This window comes from Muntiacus reevesi, chromosome 6, assembly GCF_963930625.1.
Source record: "Muntiacus reevesi chromosome 6, mMunRee1.1, whole genome shotgun sequence".
In the NCBI taxonomy this organism is placed as follows: Eukaryota; Metazoa; Chordata; class Mammalia; order Artiodactyla; family Cervidae; genus Muntiacus; species Muntiacus reevesi.
This window is the reverse complement of record NC_089254.1, coordinates 4,328,995-4,355,645: the sequence shown is the minus strand read 5'-3', so window position 1 is coordinate 4,355,645 and position 26,651 is coordinate 4,328,995. Positions and strand designations below refer to the sequence as shown.

Below are 26,651 nucleotides of genomic sequence, written 5' to 3'. Positions count from 1 at the left end.
CTGGTGGGCCATAGTCCAGGGGGTCGCAAAGTCAGACACAACTGAAGTTCTCTAACCATACTGGAATCTGACTAGAAATCAGTAACAGAAAGAATAACTGTAACATTTCTAAGCATTTGTAAACTGCTTGTATTATAAATAATATACTTCTAAGTAAACCATGGGATAAAATGGAAGTTTCAAGGACTTGAACATAAGTGAATAAAGAAATAAGTGAATAAATAAATAAATTAAAATTGATGGATTGATAAAAAGAGCTCAGAAAGAAATGTATAGTATCAAATGCTTACTTTAGAAAAGAAATATCTCAATAATCTGAGTTTCACTTAATTAAATTTAAAAAGAAAAATTAATTAAATTATGTAGAAGGAAGACAATAATAAAGAGCAGAGACAGGAAAAACCAATAGAGAAAGCAATAACAAAATTTAGCTATTTGTAAATAAATAAATTTGTAAAGCAAATAAAATTGATAAATGTAACACAAGAATGACAGAAAACAGAGAAGATACCAATTAGTAATATGAAGAGTTAAAAGGAAGCTATTACTAGAGAAACATTGAGAGAATAGGAAGGCGATGTTCTGCACAGACCCATGCACATAATTAAACAACTTACATGAAATGGACAAGTTCTCCAAAACCACAAGCTACCAAAACCTCACTGAAGATAAAATAGATAATCCAAATATACTTATTTAATAATCAAATTTGTAGTTAAGAACTTATAAAAAGAACTTAAAAAAGGATTTTCAGGCCCGTATTGTTTCACTAGCAAATTCTACTGAACATTTAAGGAAAAAATAATTATACTGATTTTACCAAATCTTTTCCAGAAAATGGAAAAGGAGGAAACACATCTCAAATTATTATATGAGGCCAATATTACATTACTGCCAGAACCAGATAAATGCATCACAAGAAAACTAAATATCAATACCGCTCATGAACATAGATGCAAAAATCCTCAAGAAATATTAGCAAACAGAATCAGTGATATATGAGAAGAATAATATACCACAACAAAGTTGGTTTTATCTCAGGAATGCAAGGCTGGTTCAATATTTTAAAAATCAAAAAATGTAATTCACCATGTTAACCATCTGCATTAGAAGAATCATATGAACATGTCGATTAAAACAAAGAAAAGCAATTGGCCCTGTTCGACATCAAGAACTCTCAGCAGGAGTAAAGAGAGCTTCCTCTGCAAAAAGCCTTCAGTCCTATCACACTAAAGGATCCTAAAGGCTGAATGCACTCTCCCTAAAATCAGAAGCAACACAAGGTGATAGACTCTCCATCCTCCCATTCAATCTCACACCAGAAGTCTACACCGTGGGATAGAAGAGAGAAAAAAAGGCATAAAGATTGGACCAAAAGGAATAAAAACATACATATTTTCTAGGCATATATAATAAATCCCAAAGAATCTGCAAAAAATCAAACATTATACAATTAGTAAATGAGTTAAGCAAAGTCACGAGGTCAACACACAAATCAATTCTGTTTCTACACAGTAATGAAAACTGGAAACTGAAATTTAAAATTCCACTTACGAAGGCCCCAAAAATGTAAGATACTTAAACATTTGAGCCAACATGGATTTATATACTGAAAATGACAAGAAACTCACCAAAGAAATTCAAGAAGACCCAGATAAATGAAATGCTATATCAAGTTCATGGAACAGAAGACTCAGATTGACTTACGGATTTAATAACATTTCAGGCATGATTTTTTTTTTTTTTTTTTGTAGATATAGATAAGCTGATCCCCTCACTGTTCACACAGATGCACAGCCTGGGAGAGAAATGAAGCAGAGAACATCTGCAGGATCAATAGAGGCTCCCCCAGGCATGTCTGCTGCACCTGGGGGCCTGTAGGTCATCACATTCCCCATCTCCACAGGTAGTGGGGAGCAAGTGATTTTTCATGACTATGACTGCTGTTTTTCATTTTCACATATTCTTCTGTCCCAAATAATAAATGAGTATATCTTTTGTTTATTTTGCAGGGGCTTCTAGCCCACCATTCTCCTCTTTACTACCAGTCACCATCAGGGACAACCAATACCCACTGGCCCTCCTCTCCCTGCCAGTTCGCTAAACCCACCCCCCACACTGAAGTCACAGCCGCTCCCAGCCACCCAAGGGCCTGCTCCTTCATCATCTGGCCTCCAGCCTTCTTCCTGCCTCCCCAGGAGCTTCCAGGCTAGTGTCGGGGAGGGTGCCACCTGTGCCCTCACCTGACACACACACACGGCTTCACTCCCAGGGTCATGGAGGCAGTGCCGTGACGTGACAGCAGAAAAGAGATTGGTTTGGTTTCACAGAGTGTCATCCTGGTTTCCTGATCTGGGAGGATAACAGAGAAAATACAGTACGCCTGTTACAGGTGAGCATCTGGTAAAAGGTGACGATGTGAGATATACTTACAGTAAAATACGTTCCCTGCTTATCTGAAATTCACATGATGGGCGTCCTGCATTTGATTTGGCAACCCTAGATGGTGGGAGGGTCTCAGTGCACCTGGGTCTCAGCATCCTCCGACCACCCAAGCAGGGGGTATGAAGTGCAGGGGCCAGCCCAAGGAGACACACCTTCGCAGGTCCTTCCTCACCATCAGCTGACACAGGTGGGCGCTAAATGCAGCATCCCCACCAGGTGCAGAGCTCAAGGCTCCAAGGTCCCTTCACTCACACCCCTACCCCAAGTGAGACCTGCCGTTTAGCATCTTGCTCCAAAAACACGGCTCCAGATTCCAGATGGTGCTTTGTCCACCTCCCCCGCCCCCAGGGCTCACAGTCAGATGCCCAGCCTGAGGCTGGCATCTGCCTTGTCAGGGTGCATGACTCAGAACAAGTTTCTGCCTCTCGCGGAGCCACATGTAACCAAGGCTGATAGGACCCAACTGGCCCTCCCAATGGGGCTCTGGACAATGGAACCTCAGCACCGGCTGAAGGCATTGGCGAAGGGCCATTCAATGCCACTGTTCTCATCTTCACTGTTGACAAGTCACAGCAGCTTCTTCCTCCTCATTCTGCCCCTGCACCTGCTCACCAGTCCACCCATCTATACCCGACATGCATCTAAATGCTTCTCTCTCCATCCCACCCACAGCTTGTCCATGGGCTCCAAACACTTCCTTTTCTACCTGGGCCCCCAAGGCAGTTCCTATCTCAACCCCCACCCCAGCTCCAGCCTTGCCCTCCCCACAGCCCCAGGGCTGTTTGTTGAGACAGCTGATGTGCTTCCTTCCCTCCTCCACACATATCCAGGGAGGATATGCAGCTCTCTCATCCTTCCAGAACTAGGTCGTGCTCTTGGACACCTCTGTGCTCCGCTCCTGCCATCCTGCCTCCTCACGTGGGAGGGCTGACCACTCATTTCCTACCCCCGGCCTTCCAGGCACACAGATGCAGGCTTCCCCTGCTCCTCAGGGCATGCTTAGGACATGGCACCCACAACACGGTACCCACAGGTCCACGGCTGGCTCCTCTCTCTGCCAGCCACTGCCAGCCACTCTGCACACAGTAGGTGTGCTGACATCATGTGTTAGATCAAAGTGAGCTTTCCAGCAAGCCATGGAAGGTAGGTGGGCTGCAATGACCAGAACTAACCCTGGGAGAAATTAATGACCTGTCAGTGCCAGGAAAGATGATGTGGCCTCTGTGGAAGAGAGCTTGTCCTACTTTCAACAATGAGAACCATGGAAATCAGCGCTTCCCTTTCTGCCCGGCTCGTCAGAAACACAAGGACGCAGCAGACGCCCCCTCCCTGCATGGAGACTTGCTCTCACCGCTGGCATCGCCCGCCCTCTGTGCTCCCTGGCCTGCTTTTCTGTTCATGCTTTTGATACCCTTCCTGACACAGGCCCTAGACCAGGCCTCCGGGAGGCAGGAGAGCCGCAGAGGAAGCGCGCGTGGCATGCCAGGGAGCAGGCGGGAGCCTCTGCAGAAAGTGCGAGGACGCTGTCGTCCTGTGAGCAGTCAGACCTGGGCCTGGCCACACTTTCAGGCCAAACTGAAGGGCAGTGCTTAGGCCAGGCCGACTCCTGCCCCCGAGCAAACCTGACGGGACCGCATGTGGCATCGAGGAGCCACAGTGGGATCGGCCAGCCCCCGGCTCCGAGTCACCCAGGACATCCAAGGCCACCAGCACCCTCCCTGGGTGTCAATCGGAGGGGAACACGGGTTCTGAAGCCACAGGAGAAGCAGGGGGATGGATGGCCAGGGCCCTTCCCAAACGGCAGAGGTCCCGTGAAACCTGAGCGGGCCCAGCGTGGGCCGTCAGCTGGAGAAAACCACTGCGGCACAGACGGAGCCGTGCTCCACCTCCCCCGTCTGTTTCAGTCTAGCAGCTGGGGCACCCCGAATCCTGGAAGGATGGGCATCGCCTTTTCTAAAACTCTGAGGTCAGGGGTCAGAGGTCATAGCCCTGGGAGTTCAGCCATCCCCACTACTTCTTCTTGGCAGCCTCAGCCTCCCCCCATCTCTCAGATGCAATGATTAAAATGATATCAGCAAACACTAAGTCACTCTTCCCCAAAGATGCTTGGCGGCTTCCGTCCAGCCGCTCTGCACCCCTCTGTTCCGTGAACACCTGGCCGCCGGTCCATGCTCCCTAGAGCATGCACCCCATCACTCTGTGCTGGCCTCTGCCCAGATCGGGGTCCCTCCCCTGCACAGGGGGGCACACATGCTGTGATGACAGCTGTGAGCTGGCCCCTGACACACACAGAGGGAGCTGGAGGGACCAGAAGAGGCAGAAGGGCAGAAGACACAGCAAAAAAGGGACCAGAGGGATGAGCAGGAAGGAACATCGCTGCAGCTGAGCCCTGTGTCTGATGCACTGGGTTATCCTAACGAGTAGATTCAGCCTAAGAATGACTTCTGCAACTGTTCCAAGTTACCTGAAGACAGTCTGGGCAGCTGAAGCAAGGACAGGAGACTCAATGCTTTTAGGGAATTACTGTTAGGTCTGTGAGGCAAGATGATGAGGTGATGGCCCTGAGCAGATGAGTGGCCATGAGTCAGATGAAAGGACAGCGATGGGTTTACCCATAAAACAATCAAGCCAGATAATAAAAAGCTTAAAACTTTTAAAACAAGATAACAGGCACAAACGGGCACGCCCCCACATGGTGTCTCCACTTCTGTGTGTGTTCAGAATCTGCCATCATACTGTTTTAAAAGGAGAAATACTTCATTTCTGCCATTTCAAGTCATCCAGTGACTGGAATTAGCTGAATTTTCAAGTCAACAGCTGTTAATTACTAAATATAGGGCAGTCCCCTGAAAAGTGATCTATTCCAAAATTACCTTTTTTTCTTTTTAAGGTGAGTACTATTTAAAAAAGAATAATGATCATGTGAAAAAAATGCTGAATCAGAAGCTGGGAAAGTATTATTCAGCTGTTTCCATGTGCCGTGTGGATGGCTCAGGCCAAGTAGCTGTGCTCCCTGCAAGGCCCCAGTAAAGAGGACCTGGACCCCACAGAAATGCCTGGTCCTCCAGGCCTGCCTACACGCATGGGCACTTCTGCAGCTGAGGTCACTGCTCCTGGCTGGCCTGATTCCACTCCCCTCTGAGTTAAGACAATTACTGAAGAGGTAGTTATTAAACACATTTGATGCCCCCCATAAAAAATTTACATTTAAAATTCAATCAACTTCATGTATGTGAGAAAGGTGAAAAAATGAAGATGGAAATGGACCCAGCAAGTGTAATTCTCCTCCACTGCTGGTGGAATGCAAAACAGTACAGCAGCTTGGAAAACCACTGTGAGCTTCTTAAATGGTAACCATATGCCTACCACACAACCCAGCCACGGCACCCCAGCAGTTACTCAACAGGAAAACAACCCATGTCCACATCAAGACCATAAATGAAAACTCACAGCAGCTTTATTTGTAGTGGCCAAAACCTGGACACAAGCCAGATGTCCATCAACAGGAGAATGGACACACAAATCATTGTAAGTAAATAAATGAAATGAATCCTCCTATCAACAAAGAGGAACAAATCACAGGAACGCCACAATATAAATGAAAATCAAACCCATTATGCTGAGTGAAAGAAGAGGAGAGAAAAGAATACGTGAGAAGGGGCACTTCTCTGAGTGCCACTGAGAGAAGATACTGGAAAATGCACGCTGACCTACAACGACAGTGGTGCGTGGCATAAGGTAACTTTTGAAAGTGGGAGGAAACGCCTGCACCTTGACTATGCTGATGGTTTCCAGGATGTAAACACAGATCAGAACCCATCAAACCAAATGCTTTAATTATATGCAGCTGACTGTACATAAACATAACTCAACCAGTAATACAAAATTCGGCACATTTCCCCAGTCACAAAGAGGAGAAAAGAATCAATTCCTAAAAAAGAACCTTGTCTTCAACATACTGAGAAGAACAGCATGAGTGAGATGATTCATAACGAAGGGCCAGCAAGATCAGTGGCTATGGCACTGAGGTCAGGATAGAGTTCTAGGCATATAAAACACAGCTCTTCCGCCTGGAGCAGTTTACCTACACGTTTCATCCATCAGGACCAACCTTAGTTCTAACTTTGTCCAATTTAAAGTTTGCTACTTTTCTGTATCTGACCTCACTAGTCCAGGATACATGCACACTTTTATATTCCCTGCCGATCTAACATTGCCCTTGCATGTGGTCTGTGCTCAATTTCTATAGAATTAAGTTTCGCCTGTATCACTTATTCAATTAAAGCTATCAAAATTGTTTCTTTAAGAAAACACTCCCCAAGTAAAGGAGACCAGAGAAGCATCTGGTGGGCGGCCACCCTCGCGGGCTGCACCGACACAAGCCTGTTCTGCCAACGCAGCACGGCTGGGCTTCTGTGCAAGGACGGGTCCCCCCGGCGAACACGACATCCTGGGGGTAAGGCGCCTGCACGCTCCGGGGGTCCTGAGGGCACACTGCTCTGCAGCTGCCACGGGCCCCTTGCTTCCTGCAGGGCCACTGAGACGACGTGGCCAAGGACCGCCACCCAAACAGAGAATCTGCAGCTCAAACTGATATCCTCAACTTTCTTGTTGATGCTGAAGTGTCCAGTTCCCACAACCTCCCAGATGTCTGCACTTCTCCACTTCTTTGTATCCTTCTTTTTGATCATTAGAAACAGAAATCTCCCCATTGAATATACCTCTGGGTGTCTATTTACGCGAGCTAATCTCGGTGTGATATTTACAGCTCCCCGCGCCTGGCTACTGCTGCCGTGTCTGGAAGGAGTATTATATTTAAGAACTGCTTGGGCACAACCATTTTCTGAGAAGGCCTTTCATAAAAATAAACCTGCCTGATCTTCTCCCCACCCTGTAAGCAGGACTAACTGCTCCTTCCCTACTGGGTGTTCCTGCCACAGTCTGTCCACCGTCCCCGTCCCCATGACTCGCTTGGAGATCAGGCCTTCCTTCTCCATGGTGGAATCTGCCAGGTCAGGGACAAACTGTCCACGCCCAAGAGACCAGACCGTGGGTGAATTTTAATGAATTCTTATTCTTAGAAAATCATAGTTGATTAAATGAATACATTTTTAAAGGGTCCTGTATCAGTAAAAATGAACCATTTCATTTTTAAGACACCTATTATAGGGAGGGAAATAAAACCTAAACTTAAGACAGAAGAGGAGAATGGGGAGAAAAATAGCATACTCAACAGTGAAGATGCGAATCTGAATCTAAGGAATCATTTCAATGAGTGCAGACACTTGCATCTTCCCATACATGGAAAAAAACTAAATCATTAACTGCAGATGTTGGGCTTTTGTGACTGTAAGTAATCTTTTGATATCTGACTATATGTTTTTTCCCAGCAAATGATCCTATATATTCTGGCTCCTCGTTGGAACAGTTTCTCAGAGCTGCCTGAGAGACTGTCTCCTGGCCTATAGTCCTCTGTAAGATCCCCAAATAAAACTTAACTCACAATTTTTAGGTTGTACATTTCTCTTCAGTCAACAAGAGTTAGTCCTAAGACACTGGAAGCTGTTTGATTAAAAAGACTTTTGATGAAAAAATTAAAAATGAAGCTTGAGTTTGTTTTTGGTTTTGTACTAAAGAATCATTTTACGCAAGCTAAATATTTTATGTCTTTTTTAATCAACAATTTATTTTTCAGACAAGTAATTCTGCAGGAAAACAACTAGGTGAATCACCCAACAAGTATTTCAGAGCCTTCTTGGTTCATACTGGATGCTTGCAAAGGCTTTATAGTCATTTCCATGTTGCGATGTTGCCAGTGACTCAACAGCTAGAGGCTAAGTATAGCAGGAATTTTTGCTTGCCTGCAATCTGGCTTTTTCCAAGGCAATTTGGTTAAACCAAGTGCATTATATTAAAACATACACAGAAAGGCCTCTGAAGAGGAAATCTAACAGGGAACAGTTGGGCCCTATGTATGCAGCTCTTTCAAACTAAACACACCTTTACCTCCTTGAGAGCTTGAAACAATGTGTTTCTTTACACAATCCACTTAAGGACCGGATGGGAGGATGCACGGTGGGATGGATGAATGGACGGATAATCTTTATGAAGGACTGGACACTTCAGCTACCTGGGAGCTCCTTCAAAGCCTACTGATTCAGCCAGAAGCCTGACTGCCTAGGACGGACAGAGTTGCCAGTTAAGAAATTCCTATATTCTGAACAACTTTGGCAAATCCCTAGCCTCAACTCTGAGGTGAGATAGGAAAGAGGTAAATCAGTGAGGATCATAGAAATGCAGATTTTGCCTATCTTCTCCAGTCTCTCTTCGTAAGGTCACAAGTTCCCAACCTACTGCAGGAGGAATAACCCCCAATCCATGGGCCCCCGTTCCAGGGGGACTGGCCATCAGCATCCCTGGAAGCTCTCAGAGCCAGCTGGAGGGTCCCAAGGAGGACCAGCAAACAGGCCTGGGCCCGGTGGATGGTGGGGTGAGGTGGTGGGGTGGAACAGCAGGCAGCAGTCCTGTCCTAAGAATGCCAGAACACAGCCACGGTTGAAAGTGTCTGGGGAGGGGGCTCTCCACTGCTTCGTGGAGAGGCCCTCCACTGCCAGAGGTCTGGGGTCCAGAGCCCCGAGCTGTGGGAGTCAGCATCCCCATTCCTGAAAGGATGACAGCATAGCACCCAGGGACAGATCTACTGAGGGGGTAAGTGACACGAAGCGCAGAAAGCCTGGAGGCACCGCACCTGGATCCACAGACCAGAGCTGCTGGGCTCGGCCAGGTCTGGCGGGGCCACCTGGGGAATGTCTCAGCGGCGGCAGACTGCAAGGAGAGCTTCCGGACACCATCTGAGCTGCAGCCTCATCTCACTGCAGGCAGCTCCACGGACCACACTCTGAACCTAACGGCCTCAGGCCTGCTGCAAGCACAGGCCGCCCACCTCTGGCCCCGACCCGCCTGGCTGGCCTTGCTTCTGTCTTCACCATCACAGGGGTTAAGGTCTGCCCTCCAGTCAGACTCAGAACTGTGGCTGCTGAGGCACAGAGGCCCGCACCCTGACAGGGGTCCCAACAGCGGGCCCTGAAGCTGAGTGAGGCAGAGCAGCCTGAGCCCAGGGGGGCTGGGCCTGCATCTTGCATCCTGTGACCACCACCTGTGTGATGCCTCATGGAGGAAGCGGGTACTTGCCTTCTCCTGGGAGACCTGGAAACGAAAAGAAAGCCAGCAGCACAGCCCATGGAGGTCCCAGCTCCAGCCCACCCCCAGCCAAGGCTCCCTGCCTCCGGCAGCAGGGGCCTGCCTGAGCCCCCACCGCTGACACTTCCTGGAAAACCTGCCCGTCTCTTCTCCTTAGACCTAGAACTTTCTTCGGGGCCCCCAGCAACCTTCCCACAAATACATGACGCGTGCACTGCAGCACAGCCTGTGATCCTGGGTTCAGATGCGGGTTAGCCTCCTCACCTCGCGGAATCCAAGTGAGCCGCATCACCCAGCTGATCCTGAGTTCACCATGTCACTCAGCTGACCCCAGGTAAACCATGCCACCAGCTGGTCACCCTCCCTAACCTCTCTGTGTCCCACTTTCCTTTTTAAAACTGGGAGACAGGGTAGCCCCCCGTCCAGGCTGTTGCGAGGATGAAATGGGGTTAATATAGCAGCCCTGTAAACAGTGCCTGGTAAGCCCCCCACTGTCTGCATCCTCCCAGAGCTCTTGTCACTCTCTCCTTGAGGCTCCCCCACTCCCCTGCCCTGACGTGAGCATCTAGAGAAAGAGCCTGAGTCACGCTCCACCCTCACCCACGTGCTTAGGGGACCACTGTGGGCGGTCCAGTGCTAAGAAGGGGCCAGCCTCGCCTCCAGCATGATAAACGAGGAGGGGGGTCACACAATAAACAAGGATGCCCTGGCTTCCAGCTGGCACCTTGGATGAGAAGTTCCACTCTGACAGTCTATCGCTAACACAAAACGAGAAGACCGTTTCTTTTATCCTGAAGAGCTCCAGTCCTGGCGATGACTGAGCTTTCAAAGGTAGGAACCTGACTGCGTTCCTTTTCACTCCATGGTCATAAGCTGCTACCACTATTTCTACTACTATTTTAAAGGAGGGCTGGCACCAGAGCCAGGGCGCGGCTGTCACTGCGGGCACAGACAGTTGAGGCCACCCTCATGATTCACCTTCTGGCATGTGCCAAACCACTGGCTCAGTGATCTCAGTGCAGAGCTGAAACCATGACAACGATACACCACCCAGAGGGCTGCACGCTTCGAAATGAGCTACTGTTTCCACTGCTGTGATAAACCCTGAACTTCACAAATGAGAGCCTTTCTCAGGCCTCGTTACAGAGTTAATGCAACAGTCCGTAATTTCAGGGTGAGGCTCTTACATTCACTTTCAGGGAGCAGAGATGTAAAAACTTCTGTCCTTTTAAAGAATCTGGGGACAGGACACATGGCTGAAGGTGGGCTGAAAAGGCCATTATCCAAATCCAGTAATGAGGTCAAGGTGCATACCTGCTTTTGTGTACTCAGCAAGGGCCGGGTGGGTGGTGAGAGGGGGGTGGGGGCATCCCGGCCCCTGGGATGGAAAAGCAGCAGATACAGAGGCGGGTCCATGGGATCCCAAAGAGTTGGACACGACTGAGCGACTAACACTTCCACACTTTCACTTTCATTCAGTATTTTATCTAATTGCCAAACACACATTTTCAGGAAATCATCATGTGGTGTTATTTCTCAGCAAAGATTCTACATAGTAGCTGATCAAACACACATGAACCATGGCTGACTGGATTCCATGCTGAACCTAGATTATTTACTTTATAGTCTCTTTAATGAGTAAACAACATCATGCAAAAATGTTGGACACAGTCCAGGTTTGGAGCACAGACCTCTTCCAAAATCCCCACTGGTCCAAGTCAGGAGACTGCAATCCAAGCACAGGCTGCTACACCATCTCCATCTCAGTCAAGAGGGGACCAAGGATGAAGGTGCCAGGGTCTGAGTGGCACCAAAAGGGTGCATCTGAAGACCATGTGGTCCTGCCCGCCATCCCTTACATCCATACCCTCAGCACAGCAGGGACTAGACAGCAGCAAAAACGCCTTGCTCCTCTCACAAAATCCCCAACCCTCCACCGCTGGGACCTCCTGCAGGCTGATAAAAGAAAAGGGACGCGAGTGAAACCTGGGAGAAAGCTTTTGCTCCCAGTGATATGTCACGTCTGCACATAGAGAATAAATGAAAACATGTTTCAATGTCAATGCCTATTTAGCATTATAAAAACACCCCCTACCTGATGTACCTACACCACAAGCTGGAGAAGGTGTGGAGGGAAAGGGACCCTCCTACACTGGTGGGAGGAATGCAAATTCGTGCAGGACAGCACTGTGGAGAAGAGCATGGAGGTTCTTCAGAAAACTAAAATAGAGCTACCATATGATCCAGCAATCTCACTCCGGGGCATTTATCCAGAGAAAACTAATTTGAAAACATACACACACCCCTATGTTCACAGCAGCACTATTTACAACAGAAAAGACACAGAAGCAACCTAAACTTAAGTGTCCATCAACAGAGGGATTGATAAAGAAGATGTGGCACAATATACAATGCAATATTCTGTGTGTGCACTCGGTTGTGTCTGATGCTCTGCGACCCCATGGACTGCAGCCCGCCAAGCTCCTCTGTCAATGGGATTTCCCAGGCAACAGTGCTGGAGTGGGGTGCCACTTCCTTCTCCAGGGGATCTTCCCGACCCAGGGATTGAACCCCTATCTCCTACATTGTGGGCAGATTCTTCACTGCTGAGCTACTGGGGAAGCCTGCGATGGAACATTACTCAGCCATAAAAAGAATGAAATTATGCCATCTGTAGAAAAAATGGACCAAGAGACTATCATACTAACTCAGCCAGTCAGAGAAAGACAAATATCATATGATGTCACTTACATGTGGAATCTAATAAAAAGATAAAAAGGAATTCCCTATAAAAAGAAACAGACCAACAGACATAGAAAACGTGGTTATCAAAGGGGATGGGGTTTGAGGGATGAATTAGGAGTTTGGGGCTGATGTACACACACTACTATAGATAGATAATCAACTGAGACCTACTGTACAGCATAGGGACACCCTATGGTACTTTGTAATAACCTATAAGGGAAAACAGTCTGAAAAAAATATATATATACGCATATGTAACTGAATCATTGTGTTGTACATTTGAAATTAACCCAACATTGTAAATCAATTATACTTCAATTAAAAAATAAACCCTCCCGAAGTAAAAAGTTAAGAGTGAAGCGTGCACTCCTCCTGCACATAAGTGTATTATTAAAGCCTCCCTAGTTTAAAAAGAAGCCATCCATTACATCCCATTAACCTCCCCAGCTAAAGTCCAAACACTGACATAAGAATACGAATCATTTTAAACTCCAAGTGAGAAGTCGCATCAAGAAAACATTCCAAATGTATAATCTCCCCTGGAGTTGCCATTCAGATGCCTTGTCTAAAAAGCAATGTTTTCCACAGACCCACAGCAGACAGAAGAGGCATTTTCTCCCAACTTCACACGTGTCACTTACTAGTTATAACTGACAGATGGAGAGTATGCCACCCGGGTTAAATAAAGCCTCATAAAGCAGGATAAGTTATTTTGTGAGTGTGACTAAAAACAAGCTTAAAAAGAAGAAGAAGACAGACTGACAGGCACAGACCCTGGGAGCTCAGCGTGCCTGTGCAGAGGGACCCTCAGGACACTCAGGTGCCCCCGGGGGTGTGCTCCGTCAACCCCGCTCGGGGAGCATGGCCATCCCGTCTCCCTGCGAGGCCCCTTGGCATCCGCTGCGGGACAGGCCAGCATCAGCGTATGCTGAGCCCCATGCAGGCTCAGCTCCGAGGGCCACCTGGGCTGTCTTGACGCCTAGCTCCTTCGTGCTCGCAGGCCAGACATGGGGGACATTAACCCAGGGAGACCCCAATCCTGATGCCCACCCATCTGCAGGGGCACTGGGAAGGCCGCCTGGCTCACAGCTACACTCACAGCTCGGCCTGCAGTCCCGCCGAGGCCGCCCACCAGAAAGCCTGACCTCAGCCCTGCAAGCCCACGCCTGCATACCTGCCACTTTGAGGGCAGCCTGCCTGTAGGGCAGAGCAGAGCACTGGGTTCTCCTTAAATGTACACACACAAGACGCAATGAGCAGAGTCCGCATCCCAGGCCAAGGGAGGCTGTGACGTACTATTAATTCCTAAGCCAGGATCCAGCAGAGCATCTTGCAGGGGGGAGAAGCTGCATTCAAGGCATCACGTTAATTCACAAACACCTGATTTGTGCTTGACAACAGTGCCACTCCCACCCCCTTACCTCTCCCCAAACAACAGCCCCCCCAGGCAACTCAGGGCTGCACGTCCGGAGACGTACCAACACTGTTACTGTCAGGCGGGGACCATCACAAGACCGCCACACAAGCAGGAAGCCAAGTGGTGCTGACACGTGGACCGTTTCTTCAGGAAAACAACCTTGAGAAACACAGGCGGTTCAGACACAGCTGGGACACCACCTGCGGAAGCCAGACGGAGGCTGGACTTGGGAGCTCCACCCTGTGTACCAAGTGGCCACGGGGTGAGGAGCAGGACACTGGCCAGGAGCCTTCAGTCACGGGACAATCCCACCCCCGGCTGCGGACAGGCTCACCATCACCAACTCTGCAGGATTGGTGGGGCCACCCTCCCGGGGCAGGGCTAGGAACGCCTGTCCTGTCAGCTGGAAAATCTCACTGTCACAGATGACTAAGACACTGAAATGAGGAAGGTCCTCGTGCAAAGCATTTCCGTCTCCTCCTCTGAGAAACATGTCCGGCCCCAAAGGCAGGATTCCAAAAAGGTGAAACACGATGGTCTGTCAAAAAAGAACTGATGAGTAACAAGGAGACACTACACCGAAATCTTCTTCAATTTAAATGAATGGCATTTCCAAACTAGCTGTCATTACTTTTCTGAAGGCGGTAAAATCCCCCACCTAACCTCACTTAGGACACACTCTTCATCTGTGGATCCCAGGACCTTAAGCAATGAAAGAGATCTGAGGCTGGGGCTGGGGATGGGGAGTGATGGGTGGGGCATTAGAGACACTCAGCTTCAGGATCCCCAGGAACCCTTTTTAAAACTCTTTGGCTTTTATTGAAATATAGCTAATTTACAGTGTTATGTTAATTTCTGCTACACAACAAAGTGTATATATATTATATATATTAACATATATATAAATAATACATTTATACACATATCTTTTTCATATCCTTTTCCCTTATGGTTTATCACTGGGTATTGAATATAGTTTCCTGTGCTACACAGTAAGATCTTGCTGTTTATACATCCTGTATCTAAGAGATGGCACTCACAAATCCCAAACTCCCAAACCGCTCACTCCGCAGCACCTTCCCCTTGGCAGCCACCAGGTTTGAACCCATCGGGGTGACCTGGCGCGGGTGACAGCTCTGCAGTTCACTCTTTCTCCGTGTGACGCTGCCCAGACACCGTGAATCCCTGGGATGTCTTAGTAAGAAGTGGTTTAGATGGAACGTCAGAGGGAGACAGTTCTCAGTTCTACCCCAACCAATTCCACATGATAATTTCAGGAGGCAAGACAGACGGGCAGCCAAATGGACAGATGCATGGGGAGTCCTGGCAGGGAGCTACTCTCAGTGGCAAGTGTCTAGATTCTGGCTACACTGAATCAGTCTCTTTCCAAGCTAATGGTTTGTTTATTGAACATTACTGGATTCTGCTCTTAATTAATAGGGCTCCACTCAACACAACTGTATTTAAGTCTCAAGAGTTAGCCTCAGGAACACAAGTCTCCTCTTCTGCTATATTATCACTCCCACCCTAGCTATTTTTAAATTCAACTCCCTAACCATCAGGGTTGCTAAAACTGCCAGGATCTGATTTGGGAGTCTGCTACTTTGCCCAGGGCTGGAAGTGAGCTTAAACTTCATGTCCCATGTGCACACACACACATTCACACTCACAGCCCATTTTCCCAAGTCTCCTCACCTCAGTTTGCTACCTAAGCATTTAAGGCTTCAAGCCATTTCCACATTTCTGAAGGGTCAATACATCTGGTCCACTCCACCAGCCCAAGGCTGCGTGGAGCACAGACGCTGAGCAAAGGCCTGGCAAGGACCCCCCACCCTTTCTGCTGCTCTTCTCACCAACCCGCCAACTCCCCACCCAGGCAGGAACCCAGGTTCTCCTGCTGCAGCCACCCCGTGGACCAGCTTTGGAAATCTTCCTCCCTCCCCACCTCTCCAGGCTGGTGCCCATTCTTAACAAGCCAGAGCGGACAGGACATGCATGGCAGGAACAGAGACATCAGAAAAAGTAAACTGCCGGCGCCCTGGTCTATTCCAGACTAAGGTAAGGCAGGGTCAGGGCCAGGCACATGAACAGGTTTCTCCTGGAGGCCTGGGGGAGGCGTCACTGCCGCCCAGCGCTGCCCGCGGCCCAGGGCGGGCTGTCACAGGCCCGCAGCCATGCCGCGGAGGAGCCCTGCGCCACTGCTGTGGGTGATGCTCAGACTAAACCGAGGACGGGTCTCCAGCAGAGGCCAAGGGCTTCCGGGGCCCCTGGAATCCCGGAGGAGGAGGGGCAGGGCCACCTGGCCTGTGTGATTACTTTCACTGCAGCTCCTCCCAGTCCCCACGGAAAGTCAGAAGCTCCAGCACATCAGCAAGGACCCCAGGCAGATCCCTGGCCCTCTCCCCTCATCTTCCATGACTGGAAAGGAGCAGGTGATAAGGACAAGGTCAGTGCAGGGGGGATGCAGAAACGGGAGCCCTCAGCCACTGCTGGCTGTAATGGTGAACAGAGTCACTACTGTGGAAAGCGGGGTGGTGATCCTGAAAGAGCTAAACATAGAATTGCCTATGATCCGGTTATCCCACCCCAGGGATAAGACAGGAAAGGATTCAGAGCAGGGACCTCCAGAGAAGCATCACTCACAGCAGCCGACATGGAGGCAAAAGTGTCCATGGACAGATGCGTGAACAAACCAACAGCAGTGAACACACATGCAGCCTTAAAAAGGAAGGAAATTCCACACTGGCTACGACGAGGACATTCTGCTAAGTGACATAAGCCAGTTGCAGAAAGACAAACACTTCAAGATTTTACCTTTCTGAAGTCCCTAGACAGGATTTCTGTTCTAGGAAATTTCAAGAATCGAACCAGGGCCTCCCACATTGCAGGGGGATTCTTTACCACCTGGGCTATCAGAGGATTCCTGGAAGCTATCTAGGATTCCTGGAAGTTCCTAGACTTTCTGTCTGAAATTCACCCACACATAAAGTAGGAGGGTAGGCACTAGCAGCTGGGGGCAGTGCATTGGGGAGAGACTGGATACTTGGGAAGAAACCGATTCTGGAGATGAATGGTGACTGCAGCAGAAGAACGTGACTGCACTTAATGCCACCGAGCTGCAGAGATGGCGAATGCCATGTCATGCAAATCTTACAATGATTAGAAAAAGACTGGGCCATAGACACGAGTAAAGGGATGTGCAACCTGAGGACCAGGCCCCAGAGTAAAGGGCAGGGCCCCCGCCTCCTCCCACAATCGCAAGGCCGGAGCGGACAGGGCCACCAGATGTGAAGAAGCAGGTCCCCTGGGACTTGGTACCGTGTCTTAGCCTGTTCAGGCTGCTTTTACAAAGGACCACAAACTAGGGGGCTTGTAAGCAATAGGCACATACTGCTTGCAGTTTTGGAGGCTTGAAGGCCAAGCCTGGGTGCTCGTGTGGTCCGGGGGACCTCTTCCAGGTCACAGATTTCTTTCTCCCCCTATCTGCATGGATGGAAGGGCCACGGGAGCTCTCGGGGTGTCCTTCATAAGGGCACTGATCCCAGTAGGGAGGGCCCGGGCCCACCTTCGTGTCCTAACCCTCCAGGAGCCCACCTCCTAACACTGCCACCTCGCTTAGGATTTGAACATGTTAAGTTGGGAGGCAGATCACAGCACACCTCAACACCTGCTTGCAGAACTGGACTTTCACAGGAGGGAAAGAGAAGATGACTTCATCTCTCAGTTGCCATCACTCTGCATCATCTAATAAACTCACTTCAGTTCTTCAAAATCAGACATCCAATACCTCCAAAGTCTGCAAAGAACAGGACGGCACAGCCCACACACCCAGTCAGAGCAGGGGGGCTAAACAGTTCAGTGACAACTGATCTTTCCGATGTCCTACAGTCAGGAAAAACAAGATGAAGCAGCAAGTTTTTAAAAAGTCAGTCTTTAAAGAAGAAGGATCTAGAATTTCTGGGAACATTTCTGTTCCTATGGTTTCAGAGATCACATGAGTCTTGAGTCCATCTTACCCAATATCTTCCACTGACAGGGGGATGCAGGCTCACTTTTTGAATTCCAGCTGTGTATCCTGTGCCTGGGCTCCAAAATCACTGCAGATGGCGACTGCAGCCATGAAATTAAAAGACACTTGATCCTTAGAAGAAAAGCTATGACCAACCTAGACAGCATATTAAAAAGCAAAGACATCACTTTGCTGATAAAGGTCCACATAGTCAAAGCTATGGACTTCCCTAATAGCTCAGTTGGTAAAGAATCCACCTGCAATGCAGGAGACCCTGGTTTGATTCCTGGGTCGGGGAGATCCCCTGGAGAAGGGAAAGGCTACCCACTCCAGTATTCTGGCCTGGAGAACTTCATGGACGAGTCCACAGGGTCACAAAGAGTCAGACATGACTGAGTGACTTTCACTTTCATGGCTTTTCCAGTAGTCACGTACAGATGTGAGAGTTGGAACATAAAGAACGCTGAGTGCTGAAGAACAGATGCTTTTGAACTGTGGTGCTGGAGAAGACTCTGGAGAGTCCCGTGGACTGCATGGAGGTCAAGCCAGTCAATTCCAAAGGAAATCAACCCTGGATATTCATTGGAAGGACTGAGGCTGAAGCTGAAGCTCCAATACTTTGGCCACCTGATGTGAAGAGTCAACTCACTGGAAAAAACCCTGATGCTGGGGAAGATGGAAGGCAAAAGGAGAAGAGGGTGGTAGAGGATGAGATAGTTGGATGGCATCACCAACTCAATGGACATGAGTTTGAGCAAACTTTGGGAGATAATGAAGGACAAGGAAGCCTAGTGTGCTGCAGTCCATGGGGTCACAAAGAGTTAGACAGCACTTAGTTACTGAACAACAACAGCAACAAAAATCCTGTGCCATAAAGTTATGACACAATTTATCCCAAGGTAGCACCTTTGCCTCCCAGGAGCTCAGACATCTGCGGATCAGAGATACTTGATGGAAAACCCTGACCTCACATAAGCACTTCCAGTGGGGGAATCAGCACAACCGCAAGAGGCGAAGGTCAGGCTCCTTATCTGAGATGAGATGAGGGGCCTCAATGGCTGTGATTGGAGCCCCCAGCTACAGCTGGGGGAGGAGGCAGGCGCTAACTGGGAAAGAAGAAACATCGCTGGGCCCTGGGGAGAGAGGCAGCCTGAGAGAGCAGGGTGCGCTCAGCTCAGGAAGGACAGGGGCCGTGAGAAAGGAGATGCTGGGCCTCCCGGCCCACGAGGGCGCCACTGACCTACCTGGTTGCAACAGTTTATGAATGAAAACTGGAGAAAGTGAAAGATTCAGCGTCACGTTTCAGTGGCTCCGGACAGGACACACACACAGAGCACCTTCATCCTCACGGCATTCCGCTGAGCCGGCAAGGAAGCAGGAGCCACACCAGGACAGGACTGCAGGCTTGGCTCAGAGGTCACTAAATGTGATCCTACACATCTGACACCTGGACCCGAGTCTTCCTATTCCTGAGCCTGTATTCTTTCCACCAAGCCTACCTGTCTGCGTTTGATGAAGAAAGTCAAATTGGATTAATGGCCAAGCACAAGGAATTCTGGACTAGGGAAAGATCCTTGCCTGGCCCAGTGAGGGTGCAAGCATATCCACGGGTGTCCACGGAGGAAGACAGCCTGCTGTCCCCTGTCTGAAGGAAGGGAGAGGGTCTGTAAGTCAATATCCCTCATCTGGGATCCTGGGTAATGTGGTGAGAAGGAATAAGAAAGAATGATGAAGCAGGATTCCTGGTTATCTGGCTCATCTTTGGGAGTCTCTGTTTTCAGGAAAAAGGATAAGGACTTCAGTGATCTTTTGAAAGTGATCAGTGTCTCATAAAAAGAGACCTTCACTTGCTTTGGTGGAGGTGGGGACTGGAGCTGCAAAAGTTCCCAAATGCATATGTGGTCTGGGAACCTGTCTCATCAAATGGATCTCAGTAAAATATGTCTGAGTTGCTGCTTGACAAGATTTTTCTTTTTTAAAACAGAAATGTTTTTGGCTGTGAAATTTATTCTAATTGACCTTAACCTGTAGGAGACATGGTTCTGGCAAGCAACAGCTTAGCACCTAATGAGGGGACCAACAGACGTGAGCACAAGCCCGAGAGGCTGCAATGTATCCCCCCAGTTAGGGAAGTGAGCATCCTTGTCCCTGCAGAGGAGGACTGCCCATGAGGTAGGCAGGAGGAAACGTAGCAGCTGCTGGAGACCCGAGCATGCACAGCAAAATCTAGTTTAGAATAAATAAACACCGTTAGGTCCTTAAATGTCCCAGGACAGAGGAACAGACAAGGAAGATGTGGTACATATACACAATGGAATGCTGGCACAGTGGTAGAGAATCTGTCTGTCAATGCAGGAGACACGGGTTCCATCCCTGGGTCAGGAAGATCCCCTGGAGTAGGAAATGGCAACCCACTCCAGTATTGCTGCCTGGGAAATTCCATGAACAGTGGAGCCTGGGGGGCTACAGTCCATGGCATTGCAGAGAGTCAGACACAACTGAGTGACTGAATATGCACACACACAAAAAGGAACAAAATTGGGTCATTTGTAGAGACATGGATGAACCTAGAGACTTATCAAACAGAGTGAAGTAAATCAGAAAGAGAAAGACAAATATCACATATTAACACATACATGTAGAATCTATAAAAATGGTACAGAGGAGCCTATTTGCTGGGCAGGAATAGAGAGACAGACTTGAGAATGGGCTTCTGGACACAGACGAGGAAGCGGGGCGTGGGCTGAATTGGGAGATCGGGACTGACATATACACTACATGTGCAAAACAGCCAGCCAGCAGGAACCTGCTCCACAGCCCAGGGAGCTCAGCTCGGTGCTCTGTGATGACCTAGAGGGGTGGGATGGGGGAGGGAGGGAAGTCCAAGAGGGAGGGAATGTATGTGTACATATGACAAACCTAGACAGTGTATTAAAAAGCAAAGGCATCACTTTGCCGATAAAGGTCTATATAATCAAAGCTATGGTTTTTCCAGTACTCATGTATGGTTGTAAAAGTTGGACCAGAAGAAAGGCTGAGTGCTGAAGAATTGATGCCTTTGAATTGTGGTACTGGAGAAGATTCTTGAGGACCCCTTGGACCTCAAGGAGATCAAACCAAGCAATCCTCAAGGAAATCAGCACTGAATATTCATTTGTAGGACTGCTGCTGAAGCTCCAATACTTTGACTACCTGATATGAAGAGCCAAATCACTGGAAAAGACCCTCATACTGGGAAAGACTGAAGGCAAAAGAGGAGAGTGGCAGAGGATGAGATGGTTAGATAGCATCACCGACTCAATGGATAGGAATCTGAGCAACTTCCAGGAGATAGTGAAGGACAGGGGAACCTGGAGTGCTGTGGTCCACGGGGTCACAGAGAGTCAGACACAACTTAGGAACTGAACAATAACAGCTGATTCACTTCATTTTATAGCAGAAACTAACAACATTGCAAAACAAGTATATCTCAATTTTAAAAAAAAGAACAAACACTTGAAAAAAGTTACCATCATTAGCTTTGTATAAAAGCAAATGAAACCTTATAAAGTACAAGTGAGAAAATCCCTGAATACTATGGCTGGGAGAGATGAGTAAAAAATAAAGAATTATGGAAACATGAAGGAAAAGTGATAAAGTTGATGACGCTGTCGTCAATTCAGGTGCTCAAAGCCAGCAAGTGGTCCTGAAAGATGAACACTCCAGTGACGAGGTGAAAGTGAGAAAACAAAGGTATAAGGTGGAGGGGGGTGGAATTCACTTAAATGAAAATTGTAAAATAGTAAGAAGGTAGAGTATCAATATGTCAATAATACAAATCAATACTAATTAGTTTAACTGGAGAAAAAAATACAAAGATGAAGATATATAAAAGCCTTAAGTGAATCATGAAATACCAAATCTATGTTCTGTTACAATATAAAGTAACTGAAAAAAAATTTACAACTAAAATTATCCAACACATACAATCCACAGACCCCAAATTAAATGCAGATGGGGAGAGAATAAAGGGGTGCTAGAAAAACACACGTAAATACACTGAACACTTTTACTTAGTTCAGACCTACATCACAATCAAGTGTTCCTATGTTTTAAATTTGCGCAATTTCAATCTAAACACTACTCTGGGGTCAAACATCTCTACTCCCTTTTAAAACTTACGACCAATTACAAATATAAATTTAACAGCAAAGCACAAAAGGCCTAGAAACCTAAACTACTCATCGGTGTGCAGACAACCCACAATCGCTGCTTTCCTAATAATTATGGAAGCACATAGAGGTGTTCACACGTCCCAGGTCCCAAATTAAAGAGGCCGCCAGACCCAGACCTGCATGCCCATGGGGGTGTCACTCGCCTGGACCTACCTAATAATAATCTGATCCGCTGGCACCAGGAAAAGTCAGCAGGGAGGGACAGAGGTGGAGCCAAGGGCTGCCGTGCCTGGTACAAACACCTTTACACCAAATTTAATCACATATCAGCTTCAGCTCCATCACACAACCACTGAGAAATACTTACAATGCTCTAAGATTATCTGCTGTTGTAACAGGGAAATATTCAACACCTCTAATGTACTTAAAAAGTATTAAGAAAAACTATTATTACAAAAGAATAAAATTCTGAGATCTCCTCTCCATCTTACATCAGACAAGAATGAATTTTAATGTCCTTAAATGAACTACTGACTTAAAGAAGAGCTCAGAAGTAACATCTTAAAAAAAAGCTCAAATTGAATGGGAAAATTTTAATGCAGCAAATAATCACTCAAGCTGTCATTTCTAAGCATGTAAACAACTTTCTAACAGGTTAGCCGAAAGCCTAGAAACTTTAAAAAAAGGGGGGGCGGGCAGAAGCCTAAACTTGTTTTTACAGAGCATACCTGCTAGCATTTCACTATCTTTGCAAGCTCCTGAGAGATAAGGTAGAGAATGCCAAGGCGGCCACACAAGTTCACGGTCAGGAGCAGCAGGCCTCCCATACTTAGCAGTATGTTTGGTGTCAACAGGATTCAAGAAGCTCAAGTTACCCACTTCGATTAATATCTTTAAAATTATTTCATGTTCTAATAACTTGATTAAGTAATGACAAATTTATGCAGAGAAGGGAATACCAGCTATGTCTCCAGGGAGCACACACTCTGGTGAAACTGACTCACAGACTTCCACTGATATTCACACAAGCATGCTCCTGAATGAAGCCAATGGGCAAAGGCACCAGCTGTTTAGACATTTCATGTCACTGGAGACTATTCTATCCTACAGAAATACGCATTTCTACCTCAGGGGAAAAAATAAAAATTAACTACTATCCTGCCAAACTCACCAACATGCTGCCTCTTGTTCCTACCAGCTCGAGTGGGAAATTTAATCCTGTGTCCATAACCAACTGCCGGGATGTGGGTGTATGCATGCGTGCCTAGTTGCTCAGTCATGTCTGACTCTTCGTGACTCCATGGGTTGTAGCCCACCAGTCTCCCCTATTCATGAGATTTTTCAAACAAGAATAGTGGAATGGGCTGAACTACTACAGTAGATCTCACAAATACTCAAACAGATAACTAAAAGTAAGTCAATAAACTTTGCCTTAAATGGACTTGGAGATATTTTAAAACTTTACTCAAAGGGAATTTACTTTTACTTGCATTCTAGAATATTCCATCAATTAGTATACCTCAACTAAGGTCTGAAATTCTTGAAAAGTCACATGGTCTGATTGGTTAGTTTTTGCCTATGTCCTCTTTCCTAAAAGAATACTTTTCCCCAACAGTTTGAAATTAAGTTAGCCCTAAGATATGGTTTCAATGAAATTACTAGTAAAAACCTAAATTCCCATCCAAATAAAATGTATACTTGTGTTCTCAACAAAGGTAGCTAATAACTATGTATTAATAAATTAGGCAGACATACAGTCAGTGAGTTTACATTCACTAATGTCTCTGGCCCTTCAGTAATTCTCAAGAAGGACTGTCATACACGTCATTTTATAAGGTGACATGTCCTTAATTCATTGTCCCCATCCAGCTCATTTCTACATAACACAAGGCAAATGCCAGTCTCAGTGAAGGACAACAAATCCATCACATTAGTCATCTGCTATGGTGTGGAAAAGTAATAGCTCAATGAAAGGGGGATTAGATAACCAATCATGGCAGTATCAGAGAAAAACATATTCTCTGGAGCATAGAGCACGTGGCAGGCATTGCCTTATTCTAAGGCAGCACAGGAACAGGTCAGAGGAGATGGTAATTTCAGTGAAGAACCAACAGAAGCTGATTGCCACCAATAATGTACCAAAGCCAGAAATGTCACATCTGTATCTTTCCTTTCTGATAGGCAACCAATACACCTAAATTATATAAAACATTAAAAACAAAAACAAAAACCAAGACCATTTCTGCCCTCTGATTTTAAGCATGCTGTATTTGGTTGGCGTCTGTTTACTAAAAGGTACTAAAACAAATGATACAATAATTGAGAATGAGAGATTTAAAAACATTATGTCTGCATTTCTTGGTCAAAGATGTTCACATAAGAGGACAGGAGGCTCCGCATGTGAGTGTGAGGAAAGAGTCAAATCCATCAAGAATAACAATCTCAGGTTTGTTACCATATCCAGCAAAAGCCCCTAGTCTCTCCGGAGTTGGCGGAGGGTGGGCTTGGACATGAAGGCCAGAGGTCTGCAAAGCACCAGAACCAGACTGGGCGGTGGTGACTAACTTCTTGCTTACACAAATACCACCCTGGAAACAGTGTCCCAAGTTTAAGAATCCCCATTTCACTTCTACAATCAGACTCTTTTAAAGGATTTTACAAGTACTTTTTGGATACAATTTTGCTCACCTCTTAAATGTTTGTTGACCTCTTAAATGTTTGCTGACCTCTTCAAATATAAGTTAGTTTTGCCAAAAGGATCCCGGTCTCGTAAACAGACTCATTAAATAACCTCTCCAATGGAGACAGATTAGCAGCAATTCTGTTTCACATTTCTCGATGTCATTTTGCGATGCCCACTACCATGAAAAAGGACCTTCCACATTTCTTTTCTTTGGGGGAGATTTGTTTGTTCAAAGGGAATTACATAACCGCCACTAAGCGCACAGCAAAAAAAAAAAAAAAGTTCCTTTTAACATTCCTCAGCTTCAGGATTATTTGATTTGCTAACCTGGCTCACTTTTTCCTGGCATTAAGGGCAGAGTTAAAAAAGAAAGAAAAACGCAGTTTTTGAAAACCTTTTGCGCACTTGGGCAGCAGCGCGGCCTATGAGTACGCGCGGGCAGGATGAGTCAACGGGACGCACTGCAATGAGAGAGATTAGTTGTCCCCAGAGCTGCCTCACTGGAGACCAGTTGCTAGAGTGGAGCGTGGGCCCCTTCGGTAAGCAGGTGCAGGGCCCACCCGGGCACTCATTCCATTCGCAGGACTCATCACACGCTCGCTCCAGGCCCTTGAGACAGCTCGCAGGTCCTGGGTGTGCCCCGCGGGGACGCACCGCCCTGGCCAGCCGAGCGCGCGACGCCCTGGGCTCTGTGCGCAGGCCACCCGGCCCGGCGGGGGTCCCGCACGGTTCGAACTCCAGCTCGGGATCTGGTTAAAGAGCGGGGTTATTCTTGTATTAGGGAAGTCACTCAGCGAGGAGAATACGAACGTGACGTGGAATCCGCACACACGAGTTGTGGGATGGAAAACAGACCCCGCGAAGGTTTGGGCAAGAGGAGCGGCCGCGCCGGCAGGGATGGGAGCCCCAACCTTAGTGAGATGCTGGGGTCCCCGGGGCAGGCCCGGGTCACTTGGTTCCGAGGAGCCCCGAAAAGCCAGCCGGGGAGGGGAGCAGCAGAAAACCTCCAAAGCAGTGCCCCGCACAGCCTTGCCGAGACCGCGGCACCTTCCTTTTGGGGGGAGGAGGAGCGGACGGTGGGGCGGGCTGGCAGACTGGGACACAGTCCCCCAAGGGGCAAGTCAGCGACAGGGCTGGGGCCCGGGCCGCTCTCCACCGCCTTCCTCCCCTCCCGCAGGGGGAGCTCTGGCGGGTGGCAGGGAAAGCGTGGGGCTCCGCCCGCGGGGACCCCCAAAAGGGAGCGCACAATCCCCAAATGGAGCGCGCACACAAACGCACACACGCGAAAAGCGCCGGGGCCGCGGACTGACACTGTTACCCGGGCAACGACCTGAGCGCCCAAAGTACACAACTCCCTTCCCCCGCCGGGCGCGTGCTCGCGGCCCCGAAAGGGGCGCCCCGTCCCGAGTGCTCGCCGCGCGGACGCCGGCGCGCGAGGCGAGGGGAGCCCGGGGCGGCTTACCCGGTCGGGGGCTTGGCCGCCGAGGCTCGCGACGCGTCCATGGAGTCGGCGGGCGAGGCGGGGCGCGGGCGGCGCTCGGGCCCCGCGAGTCAGGCGCTCGCTGCCGCCGCCGCGGCCCTCATTCACTTTTTCCGCGCTGACCCATCGTCCTCCGTCGCGGGCCGGCGGAGGACAGCGGCCGGGCCGGAACGGCAGAAGGGGCTGGAACGGATCCAGGCGGGCGGGGGCGCGGGCCGCGGGGAGGGGCCGGCGCGGGGCGGGGGCGCGGGAGCAAGGTGCGCCGCGCCCCCGGGAGCACCGCCCCCGCCGCCGCGCGCCTCCGGAGCGGCCGGCTCTGCCAGCGGCGCGCGTCCAGGGCGGGGGCCGGGCGGCAGCCGAGCCGGGGAAGATAACCCGGTTCTCCGCCGCCCGCTTCCCGGGGCCTCTGCTCCGGGGAGGGCGGGCACGGGTCTCCTGCCGCGTGGGGGTCCCGGGAGCGCGCCGCGCGGCGGCGGGGAGGAGCTGCGAAGGGGGAAGCACCTGGCAGCCTCGGTGGG

The 26,651-nt window shown here is 48.6% G+C and overlaps 1 protein-coding gene across 3 annotated transcripts in view; it reads right to left on the bottom strand.

The window, feature by feature from the left end:
• The window catches only part of COBL (cordon-bleu WH2 repeat protein), a 298,749-nt gene extending 272,443 nt beyond the window's left edge, over positions 1 to 26,306 (bottom strand). For all 3 annotated transcript variants that reach the window (XM_065938872.1, XM_065938873.1, XM_065938874.1), the window contains exon 1: positions 26,116 to 26,306. In XM_065938872.1, the coding sequence (XP_065794944.1) occupies positions 26,116 to 26,156 (41 nt within the window). In that variant the 5' untranslated portion in view covers positions 26,157 to 26,306. The remainder of the gene's footprint in view (positions 1 to 26,115) is intronic.
• Between the last annotated feature and the right edge of the window lie 345 nt (positions 26,307 to 26,651).